Source organism: Oreochromis niloticus, linkage group LG4, assembly GCF_001858045.2.
Source record: "Oreochromis niloticus isolate F11D_XX linkage group LG4, O_niloticus_UMD_NMBU, whole genome shotgun sequence".
Lineage (NCBI taxonomy): Eukaryota > Metazoa > Chordata > Actinopteri > Cichliformes > Cichlidae > Oreochromis > Oreochromis niloticus.
The window spans coordinates 11,345,475-11,365,099 of NC_031969.2; the positions used below are offsets into that span (position 1 = coordinate 11,345,475).

At 39.9% G+C, this 19,625-nt stretch overlaps 1 protein-coding gene across 27 annotated transcripts in view; it reads left to right on the forward strand.

Moving 5' to 3' along the window:
• LOC102081056 (glutamic acid-rich protein) overlaps positions 1 to 19,625 on the forward strand; it is a 149,753-nt gene that overhangs the window by 70,316 nt on the left and 59,812 nt on the right. For 3 of the 27 annotated variants that reach the window (XM_025906819.1, XM_025906822.1, XM_025906824.1), the window contains exon 35: positions 16,612 to 18,020. The exons of 20 other annotated variants lie outside the window; for them this stretch is intronic. In XM_025906819.1, coding sequence (XP_025762604.1) covers positions 16,612 to 16,774 — 163 coding nt within the window. In that variant the 3' untranslated portion in view covers positions 16,775 to 18,020. Of the gene's footprint in view, positions 1 to 16,611; positions 18,027 to 19,625 lie in introns of those variants that run through there. 4 more of the 27 variants (XM_025906835.1, XM_025906834.1, XM_025906820.1 and 1 more) reach the window with 4 other exon arrangements.

The following is a 19,625-nucleotide window of genomic DNA, read 5'->3' on the forward strand; positions in this document are numbered from 1 at the left end:
CAAAAAGGGTTGGATGGATGTAGAGAAGTTGAGAAAAGGTACGTGCATACAGTCTTACCAGTCTTACCAGTCTTTCCTTTTCTATGTTGTACATACAGTGAAATATATAAATAAATAAATCAATAAATAATTTTTCATGAAAATGATTAATTTTTTCTTTATAACTATAGGTAAGGATTGTATTGAGTTTGAAGGCTCCTTTTACAGTCCACCTGAGTTTGAGAAGCTTGCAGGAAAAGACTCATGTAGAAAATGGAAGTCATCTATTTACCACAAGAAAGCTCCTCTGCACTTTTGGTTCAAGGTACTTTTTTTTTTTTTTTTTTGCTTTTCTATGAATCTACAAAAATCAGATTTCACTAAATAAACTGCTGAATTAACTTATCACAGAAAGGTTACCTAACCACTACAGGATATAGACAAAAGAAAAGAAAAAGACAATCATCAGACCTTGAGTCCCAGGAACTCTTCACAGGTTTGTCTGCTCTTTCTTCGATCTGTGCCTCAAAACCAGAGAATGTTTGAGAATATGAACCAAAAGCATGCAAACATTATTATATTATTTTTAATAACCTCTTTCAAAACTTCAGTAGTTTTGACAAATACCCTACAGGAGTTGAGAAAAAACAGAGTGTTTGCATAGAAAAAAAACTCTATTCTATTCTATTTGCATAGAAAAACACTCTGTTGCAATTCTCTGTATCTAGGCCTTCAACTTTCCCTCATCCAACGCCTGCAACTTGTCCAAAATTACACGTCTTTTAAGCGGCACCAGAAGACATAATCATATTACATCTGTCTTAGCCAACCTTCACTGGCTCCCTGTCAAATACCGTATCGTTTTTAAAATCCTTTTGTACACTTTTAAAATTTTACTTGGCGCCCAGCTACTTAACCCTAGAACACTATCGCTATAAATAGTAACACAATCACTAATGCCGGGTGATTTTTACCCGATATAATATAACCAATAAAAAGTAATCAAATATATCAAAATATGACAACACATGACAAATTAGAGTGGTCGTCTTTTACTTTCAACTGTGCCATGTCTAACAAAATGAAAAAAAAAACCCTCCTAAAACAAAATAATGACTCTGGAAAGCTGGTCTTTGGTCCACCCATTCCTGGGACATTTGAGACTTCCCTGGTGAAGGCACAGGCTCCTTGACATGCAAACAGCTGCAGGAGAGAGAAATCATGTAAATGTATTTGCTCGGGTGTAAATCACCCGGTGATAGTGTTCTAGGGTTAATCGATCTCCTTGACCTATATATCCCCCAAGAGAGCACTTAGATCCTCTAACCAATGGCTCTTAGTGCAACCAATTTCCAGATGGAAGACTAGGGGGGGGGTTGCTTTTGCTATTGCTGCACCTAAACTTTGGAATAGCCTGCCGATTGATGTCCGTGCATCGGAATCCATTCAATATTTCAAGTCACGTTTAAAAATCCAGCTGTTTAAACTAGCCTTCGAAACAAATTAGATTTTAACTTCTACCTGGTTCGCGCTTGTGCCACGCCACTTACCTGTAATTATTCTGTAATGATAACTGTATTTTCTTTGTTCTTCTATTGTTGTAATCCCGCAATGCGGCACTTGTGTGGAAATTGAATTGAAGCTGAGAAAAAGTAACAAAAATCTCAGTGTACATTGTCTGTGAAGGTTCTCAGTCATCCAGGTCATCGTAGTCAAAGGAGTTTGCAAAGAAAAGCGTCTGGACTTCTTTAAGTTGCTTGAAGACGTTTCACCTCTCATCCGAGAAGCTTCTTCAGTTCTAAGGTCAAATGGCCGAGAGTCCCAGATTTAAACCCAGTGGGAGTATCCCCCCAAGGAGGGACAAAGGACCCCCTGGTGATCCTCTAATCACATGCGCCAAGGTGTGAAAGCGGGTGTGGGACCTAATCAGCCAGGGTTTCGGGTGAGCTCATTGTGAAACCTGGCCCCACCTTGTCATGTGAATTCCTGAGGTCAGATGGCCCAGGATGTGAGTGGGCGTTAAGGCGTCTGGGGAGGGAACTCAAAACTGGATTATAGATGGCAGACAGTTGGTGTCGTAAACCACCGCCTCTGTTCAAAGATGGTCGCTCACAGTGGACATAGATGGCCTCTTTCACTCCTCTTTCAAACCATCTGTCCTCTCTGTCCAAAATGTGAACATTGGCATCCTCGGAATAAAGGTCACTCTTCCGAGGATGCCAATGTTCACATTTTGGACAGAGAGGACAGATGGTTTGAAAGAGGAGTGAAAGAGGCCATCTATGTCCACTGTGAGCGACCATCTTTGAACAGAGGCGGTGGTTTACGACACCAACTGTCTGCCATCTATAATCCAGTTTTGAGTTCCCTCCCCAGACGCCTTAACGCCCACTCACATCCTGGGCCATCTGACCTCAGGAATTCACATGACAAGGTGGGGCCAGGTTTCACAATGAGCTCACCCGAAACCCTGGCTGATTAGGTCCCACACCCGCTTTCACACCTTGGCGCATGTGATTAGAGGATCACCAGGGGGTCCTTTGTCCCTCCTTGGGGGGGATACTCCCACTGGGTTTAAATCTGGGACTCTCGGCCATTTGACCTTAGAATTGAAGAAGCTTCTCGGATGAGAGGTGAAACGTCTTCAAGCAACTTAAAGAAGTCCAGACGCTTTTCTTTGCAAACTCCTTTGACCTCAGTGTACGTTGTAATATTTTAAATATTTCTATCTCTTGAAAGAACGCAAGGAAGATCATGATGAAGATGAGGATGGAGAAGAGGATGATGAGGATATGGATGAAGATTATGTATGGGACAATGAGCAGGGCACTAAGAAAAATGAAGATAAAAAAGCTACACAGATTTATATCTCTTCTGAAGAAGAAGAAAGCGAGGAAGATCCTGTTGAAGATGAAGATGAGGATGGAGAACAGGAAGATGAGGATATGGATGAAGATGATGTAGGTAACGATGAGCGTAGCACTGAGGATGATGAGGATGAAGAAAGTGATAATGGTGAGGATGAGACTGTGCCTGCTGTTGCCTCTAACCATACTGACAGCAGTGGTATCAAAGGTGACATTTCTGATATATTTCCTATTGGTATGTTAGGATGACAAAGACCTTGTTTGTGTATGAAAATAACTCTACTTCTTTTTTCAGAGAGAGTAACACCTACAATTCCAACACCTGGAAAACATGCATTAGAGATGAAAGAAGTAAAGGGTATCGTTAACATCCTTCCTGAGGCAAGATAGATTATTTTATTTAAATGTTTCACTGTACTTTACATTGCTGGAAGTTTTGAATATGTCACTGATTTGAGATTACTCTATACCAGCACCGTCATCAAGCTAGAAATGTGGCAAATACTATTGTTCAACATGACATACAAAACATATTACAAATGTACGCTTTTACCCAATACAGTCCAGTTATTCACAATAAATTCTAATATAGTCATCATTGTGTTTAAAACAGAAGACTAGACATCATTCTGACATGCCAAGATCTGAAGTCAGTGGAAATAACAAAGATGTGGCAAAAAACACAGCAATCAAACAGCAAAATGTTAAGAAACAACCTGAAGAGAAACTGAGTGAGTTGTTCAAACACTAAAAGCACTTGAATGTTGTGTCGAACTTCTATTTTGTGTGTTTTTTGTTGAAGTAGAAGAAAAACAGTTTCAATCTATTTTCTACCAAGTTTACAGGGTCGTCCTTCTTTAAAATTCGGATTATGTGAGATGATGTGGGTGTACCTTTAATTTGGCTCAGTTCTGAAATGATAATTGATCTTCTCCAAACAATGAGTGAAATCCTTCACAACACTGGTTTGATTGTGCAAAAATTAGGAGCTTTTCTTATTTTATGCACTTTCGAAGTGAAGGAGCAGCGATTCTACTGTTAGCCCCTCCCGGATGGCTGAACTTCTCACCCTATCTCTAAGTGAGAGGCCAGACAACCTTTGGAGGAAGCCCATTTCTGCCACGAGATACTTAAACTCTTCCACTTGGGGCAGGAACTCGTCCCTGACCCGGAGTGGACACTCCACCCTTTTCCGGCTGAGGACCATGGCCTCAGAATTGGAGGTGCTGATTATCATTTCCACCTCTTTACGCTCGGCTGCGAACCGTTCCAAAGCGAGCTGGAGGCCATCACCTGATGAAGCCAACAGAACCACATTATCCACGAAAAGCAAAGATGAGACTCTGAGACCGCCCAAGTGAAAGCCTTCTGCCACTTGGCTGCGCCTAGAAATTGTGTCCATAAAAATTACAAACAGACTCGGTGACATCACCCACCAGGAACGAGTCCGACTTATTCCCGGCTATGCGACCCAAGCTCTTGCAATGGTTTTATCAGGATCGAATGGTGGGTAGCAATGGGCCAGACACCCCATACTCCCGGAGCACCCCCACAGGACACACAGAGTGGCATGGTCGCATGCCTTCTCCAAGTCCACAAAACACATGTAGACTGGTTGGGAAAACTCCCATGCACCCTCAAGTATCCTTGAGAGGATAAAGAGCTGATCCAGTGTTCCACGACCAGAACGAAAATCGCATTGTTCCTCCTGTATCCAAGGTTCGACTAACGGACAGACTCTCCTTTCCAGCAGCATGGCATAGACTTTCCCAGGGAAGCTGAGGAGTGTGATTCCCCTATAGTTGGAGCACACCTTCCAGTCCCCTTTCTTAAAGATGGGAACCACCACCCCGGTCTGCCAGTCCAGGGGTACTGCCCCTGATCTCCACACAGGTCCTCGAAGTATTCCTTCCACCGCCCGACAGTTTTCTCAGTTGAAGTCAGCAGTGCTCCACCTGCACTATACATAGTGCGAGTAGAACTCCGCTTTCCCCTCCTGAGTCACCTGATGGTTTGCCAGAATCTCTTGGAGGCAGTCTGAAAGTCTTTTTCCATGGCCTCTCCGAACTCCTCCCACACCCGAGTTTTTGCTTCAACTACTGCCTGCACCGTGTTCCGCTTGGCCCGTCGGTGCCTATCAGCTGCCTCCGAAGCCCCCCAGGCTAACCAAGCCCGATAGGACTCCTTCTTCAGCTTGGTGGCTCCCTTCACCTCTGTTGTCCACCATTTGGTTCGGGGATTACCACCACAACAGGCACCAACCACCTTGTGGCCACAGCTCAGTGCAGCAGCTTTGGCTATGGAGATGCTGAACATGGTTCATTCGGACTCAATGTCCCCAGCAATGTTCCCTCTAAGCTGCGCACGTGCGCAATTGCGCACTGCTGGCACGGTCTCTGCGCACAGAAAATCTGTGTTGCGCACAAAAAAAATTAGACTGAATTGAAATTAAAATTAATACTTTAACAATTCTGTTTTGCAGTGTTGGTCAGTGAGTGACTGGCTGCTCCCATATTGTATTAGAACGATGCTACCTTATCCTATAGTCCAGCCAATAGTGCGATTTACATTTGTATATACGCAGCTAATCAACGTGGCTGACAGGCTATGACAGCGTCCTTATGTGCCGACACCGGTGTTTTAGCTGGCAAAGCGGCGTGGCTGACGTGGAGTGAAGCCACATTAATGACAACATTTACAACCATTGGAGATGTGAGCAGGACAGATGGAACAATTGACGGAAAAAGTGTGGACTTTATACCAGTTTTTAAATTGTGTTGATAGGCCACGTAAAACCAGAGTTATGATTAAAAAAAAATATGCAATGTTTGGTTTTCTTCCTGAATACTGTCGTTGTTTATATTTACTGCGGGAAGAAACGGTAAAAAAGGCGTTTTATAAGAAAAAAGGCTCGAAAGCACTCTCCGCCTGTGAGCAAAAACAAAACCAAAAACCCCCCACCCTTTCCCATTGGTCGAAAAAAGTACCGTGTCAACCAATCAAAAAATGATATGGCAACGTGGCATCTAGTTGTTAAGAAACGGGGGGAAGTTTTAGGAGTGACGGCGGTGTTCTGAGATGTGAGAGATTTGAGACGTTTAGCGCAAATCTTGTGTAGTTAGTGTGTAGTTAGTGTGTAGTGTAGTTTTGCTGTGTGTGTCAGAACAATGACGCGACTGCTGAATGTTACAGGTGTTACAGGAGTGATACATCTCCTGTTGTCAGGCCTGCAGGTATCAGGCTGTTGTTCTCCTTTATCTCATAGGGGACAGAAATAATTTTTTGGAGTGGCACAAATGATTTGTGTGGCATCAGATTTGATGCAGAACAACTGAATGTTCTGTAAATAGTTTGAAATGTTTATTTAAAAATGCCTTGGCTGCATTTAAAAAAAAATAGCTGCAAAAAACTTTGTTTGCCAAACTGAGTTACTTTTTTGAAGAAGTAACTATATAATTAATTGCCCAGCATTGGTCATTATATACTGTATTTGGCAGACAGAGTTACAGGACTCTCTCCCAGACCACAGACTCATAATACAAGTCAGAGCTTTTTTTAAAAAGAAAGAAAGTTGTGTTTTCAAAATTGGAGTTCAAGTTATTTTTACTTCCAATAGTGTTAACATACTACACAGGTCATGAACAGGATGTTTTTTAAATTTTCATTGTAAGTGGGCTAAAGCAGTTAATTAAAAGTAGTCTAACATAAATGTAAATGTTGTAATTTGATTATTTTAATAAACCATGTAACTTGGATGGATTAGATGCTGGCGTGACCACAGTGCACACGTCTGATGTCGCTCACAGTGGTCCAAGGGATCACTCAGAGAGTTTGTGTGTTCGCTCAGACACGTGAAAAATTAGAGGGAACATTGGTCCCCAATCTCTCTTGGAATGCTGTTGAAGCTCTGCGGGGGTGTGCGTTGAAGATCTCGCAGACCCAGGCCTCTGCTAGGCATTCTGAGCACACCCTCACTATACGTTTAGGTGTGCCAGGTCTGTCCAGCATCCTCCCCTGCCACCTGATCCAACTCACCACCAGGTGGTGATCAGTTGTCAGCTCAGCCCTCTCTTTACCCGAGTGTCCAGAATATATGGCCTTAGGTCTGATGATACGATTACAAAATCGATCATCGACCTGCGGCCTAGAGCATCCTGGTGCCATACGCACTTATGGACACTCTTATGTTCGAACATGGTGTTTGTTATGGCCAAACTGTGGTTTGCACAGAAGTCCAACAACAAAACAGCGCTCGGGTTCAGATCCAGTAGGCTGTTCCTGCCAGTCACACCCCTCCAGGTCTTGCTGTCGTTGCCCACGTGAGCATTGAAGCCTCCCAGTAGGACAACAGCTGTCCAACTGCTCATTAATGAAAAAGTCTAATCAGCCAATCCCATGACAGCAACTCAATACGGACACGGAGACATGGACAAGATGATCTGCTGAAGATCAGACTGAACATCAACATGAAACTAATTCTAATAATCCCAAAGTGCACATGCTCATATTTTAATCACTTTTCCTTTTTCAGAAAAGACAACAACAAGCACAATTTCAATACCTGGGAAACCTGCACTGAAGATGAAAGAAGCTAATGGTATCGTTAAAAGCCTTCCTGAGGTAAGATGGAGGAATTTTCTTTAAAATCTTTTACAGCACGTTACAGTGCTGGTAGTTTCCACCCTCATGAAAATACAGCTGATTCAAGATTACTTTTATCTTTTAATCCAGCATTGTCATCAGGTCGAAAATGTAATTTTAATTTAGCTAATACTATGGTTCCACATAAAAAACAATTTACCAAATGTTTAAGTTTTTACCTTTATAATGTTAAACATAGTACTGGTTACAAATCACTGATTACCCTTAAACGAAATTAACAATTTTAATAATTTCATCAAAGTATTCTTTCCTGTTTGGCCATCATTGGAAATCTATATTTAATTAATAATATGATAATCAATAAAGACAATATGTTAAATGCTGGAATGTAGAAATGATATTCATTTAAATGGATGAAATACACAGTATTGCTCAAAGGTATTGTAACATATAAGTCAATATTTTTTATGATTCCTTTTATTCTTCAGCACAGTCTGATCTTTCTTCGTCACCTTTCTTGACATTTCTTGAAGTAGTCTTCAGGAATAGTTCTCCAGGCTTTTTGAAGGACATTCAAAGCTCTTCTTTGGATGTTGGCTGCCTTTTGTTTTGTTTTCTGACAAGATGATCCCACACTGCTTCACTAATGTTGAGGTCCAAGCTGTGGGGCGGCCGATCCATGACTCACAGTGTTCCATTGTGTGTTTCTCCTTCATTTTCAACCAGTGTCACACACTTGAACATGTGTTTCAAACTGATCTTGTTTAAAATTCCTTTCAAAATAAAACTGTCTGTTATTTTCCCAGTCAGCTTTTACTCCATCCAAACTTACCTCAAAATAAAGATTAGTGATAGTGGTGTTTTAACTTAAGCGCTTGCTCATAGGGTCGTGTAATTGTTGGTGTTTTCTCTGTATTATTGTAGGGTCTTTACAATATAAAGCAACTTGAGGTGACTGTTTTTATGATTTGGTGCTATATAAATAGAAATGGATTAAACTTCATTTTGCTCAAAATGATTTTCATAATAAAACTGTATATTATTTTCCTCGTCTACTTTTACTCCATCCAAACTTACCATTCAAAAGAAATAATAAATAAGGATACTAATATATAATTGGCTATCTTTGCAACAGAAGACTAGACATCATCCTGACACAACAAGATCTGAAGTCATTGGAAATATCAGAGATGTGGCAACAAACACAGCAATCAAACAGCTGAATGTTAAGAAAGAACCCAAAGAGGAACTGAGTAAGTTGTTCAAACACTAAAAGCACTTGAATGTTGTGTTGGTCTTCTATTTTGTGCATTTTTGTTGAAGTAGAAGAAATCCAGTTTTAATCTATTTTCTTTTCTCTCTTTCTATTGTCTGCTGTTCCTTCTATCTGTACCTCAAAACCAGAGAACTTTTGAAAATATGAATCAAAAGCATGCAAACATTGTAGTATTATTTTTAATCAGTTGTTTCAAAACTTTAGTTTAAAAAAATACACCAATGAAGTTCAGAAAAAGGAGTATGCATTAGCTTAGAAGTAGTTATGAAAATCTCAGTGTACATGGTAATATTTTAAAAATTTATATTTCTTTTGGATAAGAACACAAGGAAGATCATGTTAAAGATCAAGATGAGGATGAAGAACAAGAAGATGAGCATATGGATGAAGATGATGTTGGTGATGATGAGCTTAGCACTGAGGAAGATGAGGATGAAGAAAGTGATAATGGTGAGGATGAGACTGTGCCTGCTGTTGCCTCTAACCATACTGGCAGCAGTGGTATCAAAGGTGACATTTTCAATATATTTCCTATTGGTATGTTATGATAACAAAGACTTTGGTTGTGTATGAAAAAAACACTTCTTCTTTTTTCAGAGAGAGTAACAAGTACAATTCCAACACCTGGAAAACATGCATTAGAGATGAAGGAAGTAAAGGGTATCGTTAATATCCTTCCTGAGGCAAGACAGATTATTTTATTTAAATGTTTCACTGTACTTTACATTGCTGGAAGTTTTGAGCATGTCACTGATTTGAGATTACTCTATACCAGCACCGTCATCAAGCTAGAAATGTGGCAAATACTATTGTTCAGCATGACATACAAAACAAATTACAAATGTAAGCTTTTACCCAATACAGTCCAGTTATTCACAATAAATACTAAAATATTCCTCATTGTTTTTAAAACAGAAGACTAGACATCATCCTGACATGCCAAGATCTGAAGTCAGTGGAAATAACAGAGATGTTGCAACAAACACAGCAATCAAACAGCAAAATGTGAAGAAACAACCTGAAGAGAAACTGAGTGAGTTGTTCAAACACTAAAAGCACTTGAATTCTGTGTCGAACTTCTATTTTGTGTATTTTTTGATGAAGTAGAAGAAAAACTGTTTCAGTCTATTTTCTACCAAGTTTCAGGGTCGTCCTCTGAACCTCTGATTATGTGAGATGATGTGGGTGTACAGTTAATTTGGCTCAGTTCTGAAATGATAATTGAAGTTCTCCAAACAATGACTGAAATTCTTCACAACACTGGTTTGATTGTGCAAAAATTAAGAGCTTTTCTTACTTCATGTCAGCATTTACAAATGCTTTAGCACATATGTGCATACAGCTAACTACTATAGTAGTTTTGTTTGCAGTTTGAATAAATATTATTTCCCCATGTCTTTGTATTCAAAACAGATCAGGTGTGTTCTGTGACGAATAGTTTTACTTTCCCAAAGACACTAACTAGCCATTTGATTTGGTATTGCTGTCCAACTGCTCATTAATGCAAAAAATCTAATCAGCCAATCACATGACAGCAACTCGGTGCAGACATGGAGACATGGTCAAGATGATCTGCTGAAGTTCAGACTGAACAGCAACATCAGTCTAATTCTAATAATCCCAAAGTGTGAATGCTCATATTTTAATCGTCTTTCTTTTTTCAGATAAGACAACAACAAGCACAATTTCAATACCTGGGAAACCTGCACTAAATATCAAAGAAGTAAAGGGTGTCTTTAATAGCCTTCCTGAGGTAAGATGGAGGATTTTTCTTCAAAACATTTTACAGCACAGTGCTGGTAGTTTCCACCCTCATGAAAATACAACTGATTTAAGATTATTTTCATCTTTTAATCCAGTATTTTCATCAAGTCGAAAGTGTAATTTTAATATGGCAAATACTAAGGTTCCAAATGAACCCCAGCAGTGGAATGTTTACCTTTACAATGTTAAAAATATTACTGGTCTGCTGCTCTTCTTTGGATGTTGGCTGCCTTTTGATCTGTTCTCTGACAAGATGATCCCACACTGCTTCACTAAAGTTGAGATCTGAGCTGTGGGGCCACCGATACATGAATGATAGTCCCAAAAGGTTGATTCTGTTCATCTGGACGTAGCGTTTTCAGTGGGAGAAATGTTTCATCACTCATCCAAGTGACTTCTTCCAGATTTACTTACCTGGAAGATGAGAATGCATTAAGACATGAGTGACAGTGTTTCATTGTGTGTTTAGAAGCTTTCCAGATGTAGAAGCTAAGTCAGTTGTTTGCCATTGTCATTTTGAAATAAGCAAAGCCTTGCTATCTGGGCAGCAGCATATTTTGTTCCATATTATATTTTTGAAATCAGAAATGTTGTCACATTAAAGATATTTCTAATGTATTTTCAGTCTATGTCACACATCTGAACATGTTTCAAACTGATCTTGTTCAAAATTGCTTTCAAAGTAAAACTGCATATTATTTTCCCAGTCAGATTTTACTCCATCCAAACTTACCTTTCAAAATAAAGATTAGTGATAGTGGTGTTTTAACTTAAGCGCTTGCTCATAGGGGGTCATCTAATTGGTGGTGTTTTCTCTGTATTATTGTAGGGTCTTTACAATATAAAGCACCATGAGGTGACTGTCTTTATAGTTTGATGTTATATAAATAAAATTGGATTAAACTGAATCTTGCTCAAAATGATTTTCATAATAAAACTGCATATTATTTTCCTGTTTCGCTTTTCTCCATCCAAATTTACCATTCAAAAGAAATAATAAATAAGGATACAAATATATTCTTGGTTGTCTTTGAAACAGAAGGCTAGACATCATCCTGACACGACAAGATCTGAAGTCACTGAAAATCCCAGAGATGTGGCAAAAAACACAGCAATCAAACAGCTGAATGTTAAGAAACAACCTGAAGAGGAACTGAGTGAGTTGTTCAAACACTAAAAGCACTTGAATGTTGTGTTGGTCTTCTATTTTGTGTATTTTTTGTTGAAGTAAAAGAAAACTAAATCCAGTTTTAATCTATTTTCTACCAAGTTTACAGGGTCATCCTATGAACCTCTGATTATGTGAGATGATGTGGGTGTACAGTTAATTTGGCTCAGTTCTGAAATGATAATTGAAGTTCTCCAAACAATGAGTGAAATTCTTCACAACACTGGTTTGATTGTGCAAAAATTAAGAGCTTTTCTTTAATTTATGTCAGCATTTACAATTGTTTTAGCACACATATGCACACACATCTACTATAGTAGTTTTGTTTGCAGTTTGAATAAATATTATTTCCCCACAGATCAGGTGTGTTCTCTAATGAATAGTTTTACTTTCCCAAAGACACTAAACTGCCATTTTATTTGGTATACCTGTCCAGCTGCACATTAATGCCAAAGTCTAATCAGCCAATCACATGACAGCAACTCAATGCAGACATGGAGACATGGTCAAGATGATCTGCTGAAGTTCAGACTGAACATCAAAACATCAAACTAATTCTAATAATCCCAAAGTGTGTATGCTCATATTTTAATCATCCTTCTTTTGTCAGAGAAGACAACAACCGACACAATTTCAACACTTGTGAAACCTGCACTAAAGATCAAAGAAGTAAAGGGTGTCATTAATAGCCTTCCTGAGGTAAGACTGTTTTATTTTGTTAAAAACTTACCATTCAAAATAAAGATGAATTAAAACACCACTGTCACTAAAGCACTTGCTCATAGGGGGTCATCTAATTGGTGGTGTTTTCTCTGTATTATTGTAGGCTTTTTACAATATAAAGCACCATGAGGTGACTGTCTTTATAGTTTGATGTTATATAAATAAAACTGGATTAATCTGAATCTTCCTTAATATTATTTTGATAATAAAACTGAAAAATTTTCCCTGATCTACTTTTTACTCCATCCAATCTTACCATTCAAAATAAATAATAAATAACAATAATAAGATATTCTTGGTTGTCTTTGAAACAGAAGGCTAGACATCATCCTGACACGACAAGATCTGAAGTCAATAGAAATTCCAGAGATGTGGCAAAAAACACAGCAATCAAACAGCTGAAAGTTAAGAAAGAACCTGAAGAGGAACTGAGTGAGTTGTTCAAACACTAAAAGTTCTGCATTCCTGTTTTGTTGTTGTTGTTGTTATTTTGTGCCTATGATTTTTATCAAGTTTTTTGTAGTGGAGAAAATAAAAATCCAATTAAAAATTGAAAATCTGTAAATTGAAAATCTGTAAATCTGAAATTTAATATGGTGGTGGGGACCAAAATCCTGGTCCCCACAGGGTTGAAGGCATTTTTACACTCAAAATTTTAGTGTCAGTTTTAGTGTCAGGGTTACAATTGGGTTATGGTTAGGTTTAGGGTTAGCCATTCATTTTTGATGGTTAGGGTAAGCAGCTAGGGAAAGCATTATGTCAATGGGATGTCCCCACAAGGATAGCAAACTAGACGTGTGTGTGTGTGTGTGTGTGTGTGTGTGTGTGTGTGTGTGTGTGTACACAAATGACGATCAAGATGAGGAACTGGCAGTGGAAACAGAGCATATAGATGAAGAGATGACAGGGCCTGAAAATGAAAAAGAGTTTGTAAATTCAGGATCTGATGTCAGTGGAAACCAGTGGTGACCTCAAACACACTAATCAAAAAGCAAGATGGTGAGAAAGGAAAAGAAAAAAAACTGTGCGTGTTTCTTTTGTGTTTTCTCAATATGTTTTCTAAATGTGCAGGTCCTTTCTGTGAACCTCTGGCTGTGTCAGATGACCATCAACATAAAGAGGTCCCCTGCTCTGGCCACAGTGTAGCTGAAGTACAATCCATGAGGCCAGAGATGAGGTAAGATGTAGCTGTCATATCATTTAGGCAAAGATTTATAATTTATTCACAGTATTGAAAGTTTTTTTAACCTCATTTATTTATGCAAAAACAGCTCTACTTGAAATAAGCCCAATATTCCTAAATGTGACAAAACTGTCTTGTTTTGAGAAAAAAAAAAAATCTGCCAATAGGGTAAGTAAAAGTTGCTTGGCTATAATCCTTAAAACTAGCAAATGCATCTAACTGATTTATACGTTTTAATTAGACAAAACTGTCTAAAGTTTACGATTAACTTAAAAAAATTTGACTTATTACAAGGAAAGACATCCTGATTATTAAAAAAAATCTTTACCTATAATGAGTATTATTCTTTCTTGAACAAGCTGTTTTCAAAAGTTATTTTCTTACTTTAGTGTTTAATTGTGTTTAATTTATTACAGGCCATTACAGGCCTTACTCTTGAACTAGAGTAAGGCCTTTCCATACTCTTGAAATAAGAAAGATAATGTTATTCTTCCAGAATAAGAACAATTATTTTTCTTATTTCAAGAACCACAATCAGAATTGAACCACATAGCAAAATTGTTATGGCCCAGATCTGGCCCACACAATGTGCTTACACATGGCCCACCTACCTCGAAGAATGACGGCCCTTTGGTGGCCCAGATCTGGTTTGCCAGAGGTGGCCCACACATTGGCCAGCACAAGGCCAGTTGCAGACACACCGGTTGTCCTGTGCTGGCCCAGAACAGTTTCAGCTCTGGTTCCAGATGTCAGCCTAATGTGCACCTTAATCAAGCCATGTAATAACAACGTGCCGGAACATAATAGTGCAAAAGTAACATGACAAAACTCTTCAGACTGTGAAGGCCTGATTGATTCTTATATAGCACTTCTCTACTCTCCCAGATTACTCAAAGTGCTCTATACAACATGCCACATTCACACACTTTTTCTAAACTGAATGCTTCGTAACTACATTTGAAGTCTTCACACGCAGACTGGAGGAGGCAGGGATCAAACTACTAACCTGCCGATCAGTAGATGACCTGCTCTACCTCCTGAGCTACAGCCACCCAGTGGTAAACATGAGTAAACCCTCAGGAGGTTTTGGATATAGTGTACACTTACAAACCGGCATTTGAAACGTTGGCTACCATAGCTGTATAGTATTGCAACGTGGCATTTGGGTCTTCTAACTAAAATAGGAAAATAGGAACATAAACAGTGCCATCATTGCCAGACCTGGCCCACATCTGGTAGACATACACTCTGCCATGACACCAGTCAGAAGACCTGTTTCCTATGAGTCTGGGCAACATAAACCAAACCACAATCGAGCCAGATATGGCATGCCATCACATAAAGAGTGGCATCTATGCCAGGCCTGGCCCATATCTGGATGACGTACGTCTTATCATGCCAGAAGTCAGCCAGCAGTGCTGGCTTGATACCAGATCCGGGCCAGACCTGCTTGCTTTGTGGGAAGCAGTGTTGGGCAAGTTACTTTGAAAAAGTAAAAAAAATCAGACACAAAACATAAAATCTGAGTACAAAAAGTTATATTTTTTACTGTAACAACCACAAACATGTTTATTGAATCATATTTCATAACTTTAAATGCAAATATAAATTGTCAATTTTAAAATCCTATGTACAAGTTTTGCAAACAACAAAGTTATTTGCAGCCATTTACCTTTTACCCTTTTTTTAAAATAACCATTTCAAACTATTTACAGAACAATCAGCTGTTCTTCAATAAGATGCCACACAAATTATTTGTGCCACTCCAAAAAAATTATTTCTGTCCACTATAAATGAGAACATCACAGCCCTATACCTGCAGGTCTGACAGCAGCAGGTGTATCACTCCTGTTTTTTACCTGGAGACGCCTCATTGTTCTGACACACAACACAAAACACTAACTACACAAGACAACACATTAACTACACACTCCAAACATGCTAAACGTCACAAATCTCTCACATCTCAAAACTCTCTCTCTCTCTTTTTCTGCTGTCTTTCTTTCTCTCTCTCCCTCTCTCGCCGACACTCCTAAAACTTCCCCCTCTTCCTAAACAACCAAATGTCATGTTCCCATATCATTTTTTGATTGGTCAACATGGTGCATTTTTCCACCAACACGAACGGGCAGTTTTTTGTTTTGTTTTTTATTTTTTGGTCATAAGCAGAGAGTGCTTGTTAGCGCTGTCCTTAGACAGTAAACGTGACGAAACTATTGGGGGAAAAATGCCGCGTATATATTGTTTATCATGACTCTTGTTTTACTTGGCCTATCAACACAATTTGAAAACTGGTATATATCACCTTTTTGAAGTGGTCATGTGATTGGCTTACCACGACTACTTTATTCTTCCTCAGTCAAACAGCAGCACTCATGCGATGCTTTGCCCCCTGAGCTCCAGGTGTTGTGCCAAAAAGTGATTTGTCTGCCAGAAAGTGATTGCCGTCCGCGGGAGCGCGCAGCTGCTTAAAGCTGTAGCGCCCAGATTACTTACAGCTACTTCCGTGCAACTGATATAAGATGCGGTAAGCTGAACACAGCTTCAACCGTGTGTTTGTTGAAAAATAGTAACACGACCGCACCGCATTTTCTTGTTAGTAACAGTAACAGCGTTGTAACGATAGGAATAGTAATTAGTTAGATTACTCGTTACTGAGAAAAGTAACGCCGTTAGTAACTCCATTACTTGTAACGCCGTTATTCCCATCACTGGTGGGGAGTAAGGCTAGATTAACTTGCTAGTTTTAATGGTCTTAGCCAAACAACTTTTACTTACGCCATTGGCAGATTTTTTTCTCAAAATAAGACAATTTTGTCAGATTTAAGAAAATCTGGGTTATTTTAAGTAGAGCTGTTTTTTCTTTGTACCCTGTAACTGGTAAATAAAGCTCAAGATGAGCTGAAATATTTTATCAAGAAAAAGTTAGACATATTTTCCTAGAATGAGCTTAATTTTCTTGTGCAAAACTTGCTTGTTAAGAATATGTTTTCTTTCTAGACAAAATATATGAAAACAATCTCATAAACAAGCGTTTTTTGACTTGCAGTGTGGACATGTCAGAGGCCCCGTCACCTGGGCCCTCAGCCAGCTCTGGTTTGAATACAATGGATCTTGATCAACTGAAGAGGGAAAAAATAAAAATGGAAGTAAAGGTTTTAAAATTAAAAGAAGAGTATTACACTTTGAAAATAAAAGAACTTAAAAAATGAGGATTAATGCTTCTGTAAAGCTGACATTGCAGACAATAAATTAAAAGATCGCTGTTTACATCCACAAACTGACACACGTTATCTGGAGGTTTCTTGAGTGGAATGCTACTTTTGAGAAAAGCTGCAAAATCAAGTGTGCTGCATTTATACACCGTACTTTGTCATTGCTATACTCAGGTTTCCTTTAGTATTGTTGATTACCATGTTTTACTTTGTTTTTATAATGAAACAGATAGATGGTATTTTCTTCTGTAAAATGTGAATAAACGATATTGATGCTTTTTATCTGTAAATTGTGCAAATGTTATGAAACTGTGTTTCCTTTAGACTTTGCCCAAGCTGTAGTAATAGTTGTAAGAAGTAGCCTTTAAACAGCATCGTGCAATGTCTTGAGCCACAGCTCATTTCTTTATGTTTTGCTTCCAATGAGCAAGAGCTTTTAGAAATTTGTAAGACAAAAACAATAGATTAGACAATTAGACAAAAAGTTTTTCATGGAAATTTGTCCAACCATAATGAGAAAACACAAAATGAAAAAAAAGGAGAGTTACAGTGCTGTGCAAAAGTCTTGAGCCAGGACACGTCATGCAGAGATATGTTAAGTGCCCAGCTAATAGCTCTTTGGGTATCATTTGGTTACACAATTAAAAAAACCAAACTTCTGTGTTATCTTTGGCATTTTTCTTTTCTTTTCTTTTTTTTATTCAAAACCTAAATATAGTTATGTTAGGTATATATAGACTAGATTAAACTGATTTACTTTGAAATAACTCAAGAAGAAAAAGTTATCAGGCTATATTTAATTATCCTATAGGCTCTAATTCTTAAGTGACAATCAGGTCAACACTCTATGCCAGTTGGTGGCGGTAATGAACCAACTAGCTTTTTGACAACCACGAACAAGCACCAAGAAGATTTTTTTTTTCTTGGGGGAAAAAAGTAAACTTAAAAAAATATGTCCTGTCTTTTGAAAAGTAAACTTTGAAAGTAAGTACTGAGTTTTATCTCATTTATTTATGTAGCGATACAAATGTTCCAATATCTTTTCTTTCTTTTTTTTGCCTGTCCCGTCTGTTTCTTTAGCCATCAGAATTATTGTCTGAAGGCCAAGAAAGATGCCCAATGGATTTACTTTACCAAGTGGATCATCACAGCCTTGCTGTATTGGTCCATTCGATTGACCTTTGTTATTATTATTATTTTATTTTATTTTATTCTCAGTTGTTACAGACGGGACAGACATGACTGGAAGATAGGAAAGGGAGAAGGAAAGAAAGAGAGGGAGGGAAAAACAGAGGGGAAGAGGGACAGTGAGAAAGGGCACTTAAAAAAATCACCTGGATCACCTGTTGAGAGAAGAAAAACGAAAAAAAGAGGAAACAAGCAAAAAAGAGTGCACCATCAACACCATCACAATAATCTAGCTAAGTGTAAATAACAGTAAATACTAAATATTGAACGTTATTGTGCAGCACGCAAGACTGACAGCGCACAATGTGCTTTGAGGTAGCAGTCAAGAAAGGTGCAGTTTGTGTCTGTGAACAGTAAACACCCATGTGTACACCTGTGTGCACACCTGTGTTGATGAGCGCGCTTGTGTTCAAAAGGTTTCTCCATGTAACGATCTGCTAGAGGGTGTGGGGAGCCATAGCCCTGTCCCCCAGGGCATGAAGCAGGCATGGAGGAGATCCAGGCTCCAGACATCCAGAAGCCCCCAGAGTGCAAGAGCCCAAGGAGGACCACCGGAGGGGCATCCATGCCACCCTCTGGGGAGAGCTGAGGAGAGCCCCAGACAAGGGGTCACCCAGCAGCCACAGAGCAGAAGCCAGAGAGGGCTGCAGTGACATGTCCGCGGGCTGTGCTGGCAGCCAGCTGCGCCAGAGTGGACCGAGCCGCAGGCCCAGAGACCAGAGGTCCGAGGTCCGAGGGCTCCACACCCCCCGGAAGGGGCCCGCCCAAACCACGGGCGCCAGGTCCTGCCAAGTAGCCTCTGCAAGTGAGCCGGTACATACCTGAGTGCCCAGCCCCGGACACCAAGAACCACCAACGCACCGACATCTGAGGGCATCAGCCACCGGCAGGGAGTGTGGTTAGGGGAGATAGGCCTCCACACTTTGGAGGGCCTGAGATATTCCCAGAGAGGTGGAGTCTGAGATCCGACCTGACATATAGACACAGACGAACAGGCACACACAGACACAAACATGCATTCCCACCCTCAGGCACACATATACAAGTACTCGGCACTCACCCAATGCGGGGACAGAAACAAATGAACACTGTGCACACAATCACACTCCCCAAACATACTCTATACCCCAGGTCCAGGTACCCTCGCCCACACCTAGACCCAGGAGATGTTACCCTTTTCCCTGGGGTGGAGACAAGCAGACCGTCCCTGGATCCGCACCAGGGAGGCCCCGCATCCCAGACCCCAACAGGATGGCCAACTCCTCCTCCCAGCCCCTCCGTCCCGATGGCTAACAGAGAATGGGGGTGTGTGAAGACCCCATACCTCCCTCCGCCCGCTGATATGTAGTGTTGTTGCGTGCTGTTCTAAAGTGCATTTAAAACATGGGAGGGCATGGTGCTTCCTGCCAGAGAGCAGCAGGTGTCAGCACGGCCCTTCCCAAGAACCCTCAATGTCTACATGTATTTAAAATTGAGAGGTGGGCACCGGCGCCAGAGGTGAGGTTAAATACACAGACCGTCCTCTGGACGCCGTATAATGTGCCCACCCCCAAGGCGCTATATGTATGTGTTCTGAGAGTGTGAGTAAGGTGGATGTCTAGGTTGTGGTATAAAATTGAGGCACAGGTGGCCAGAAGGGGACAGAGAGGAATGAAACAAT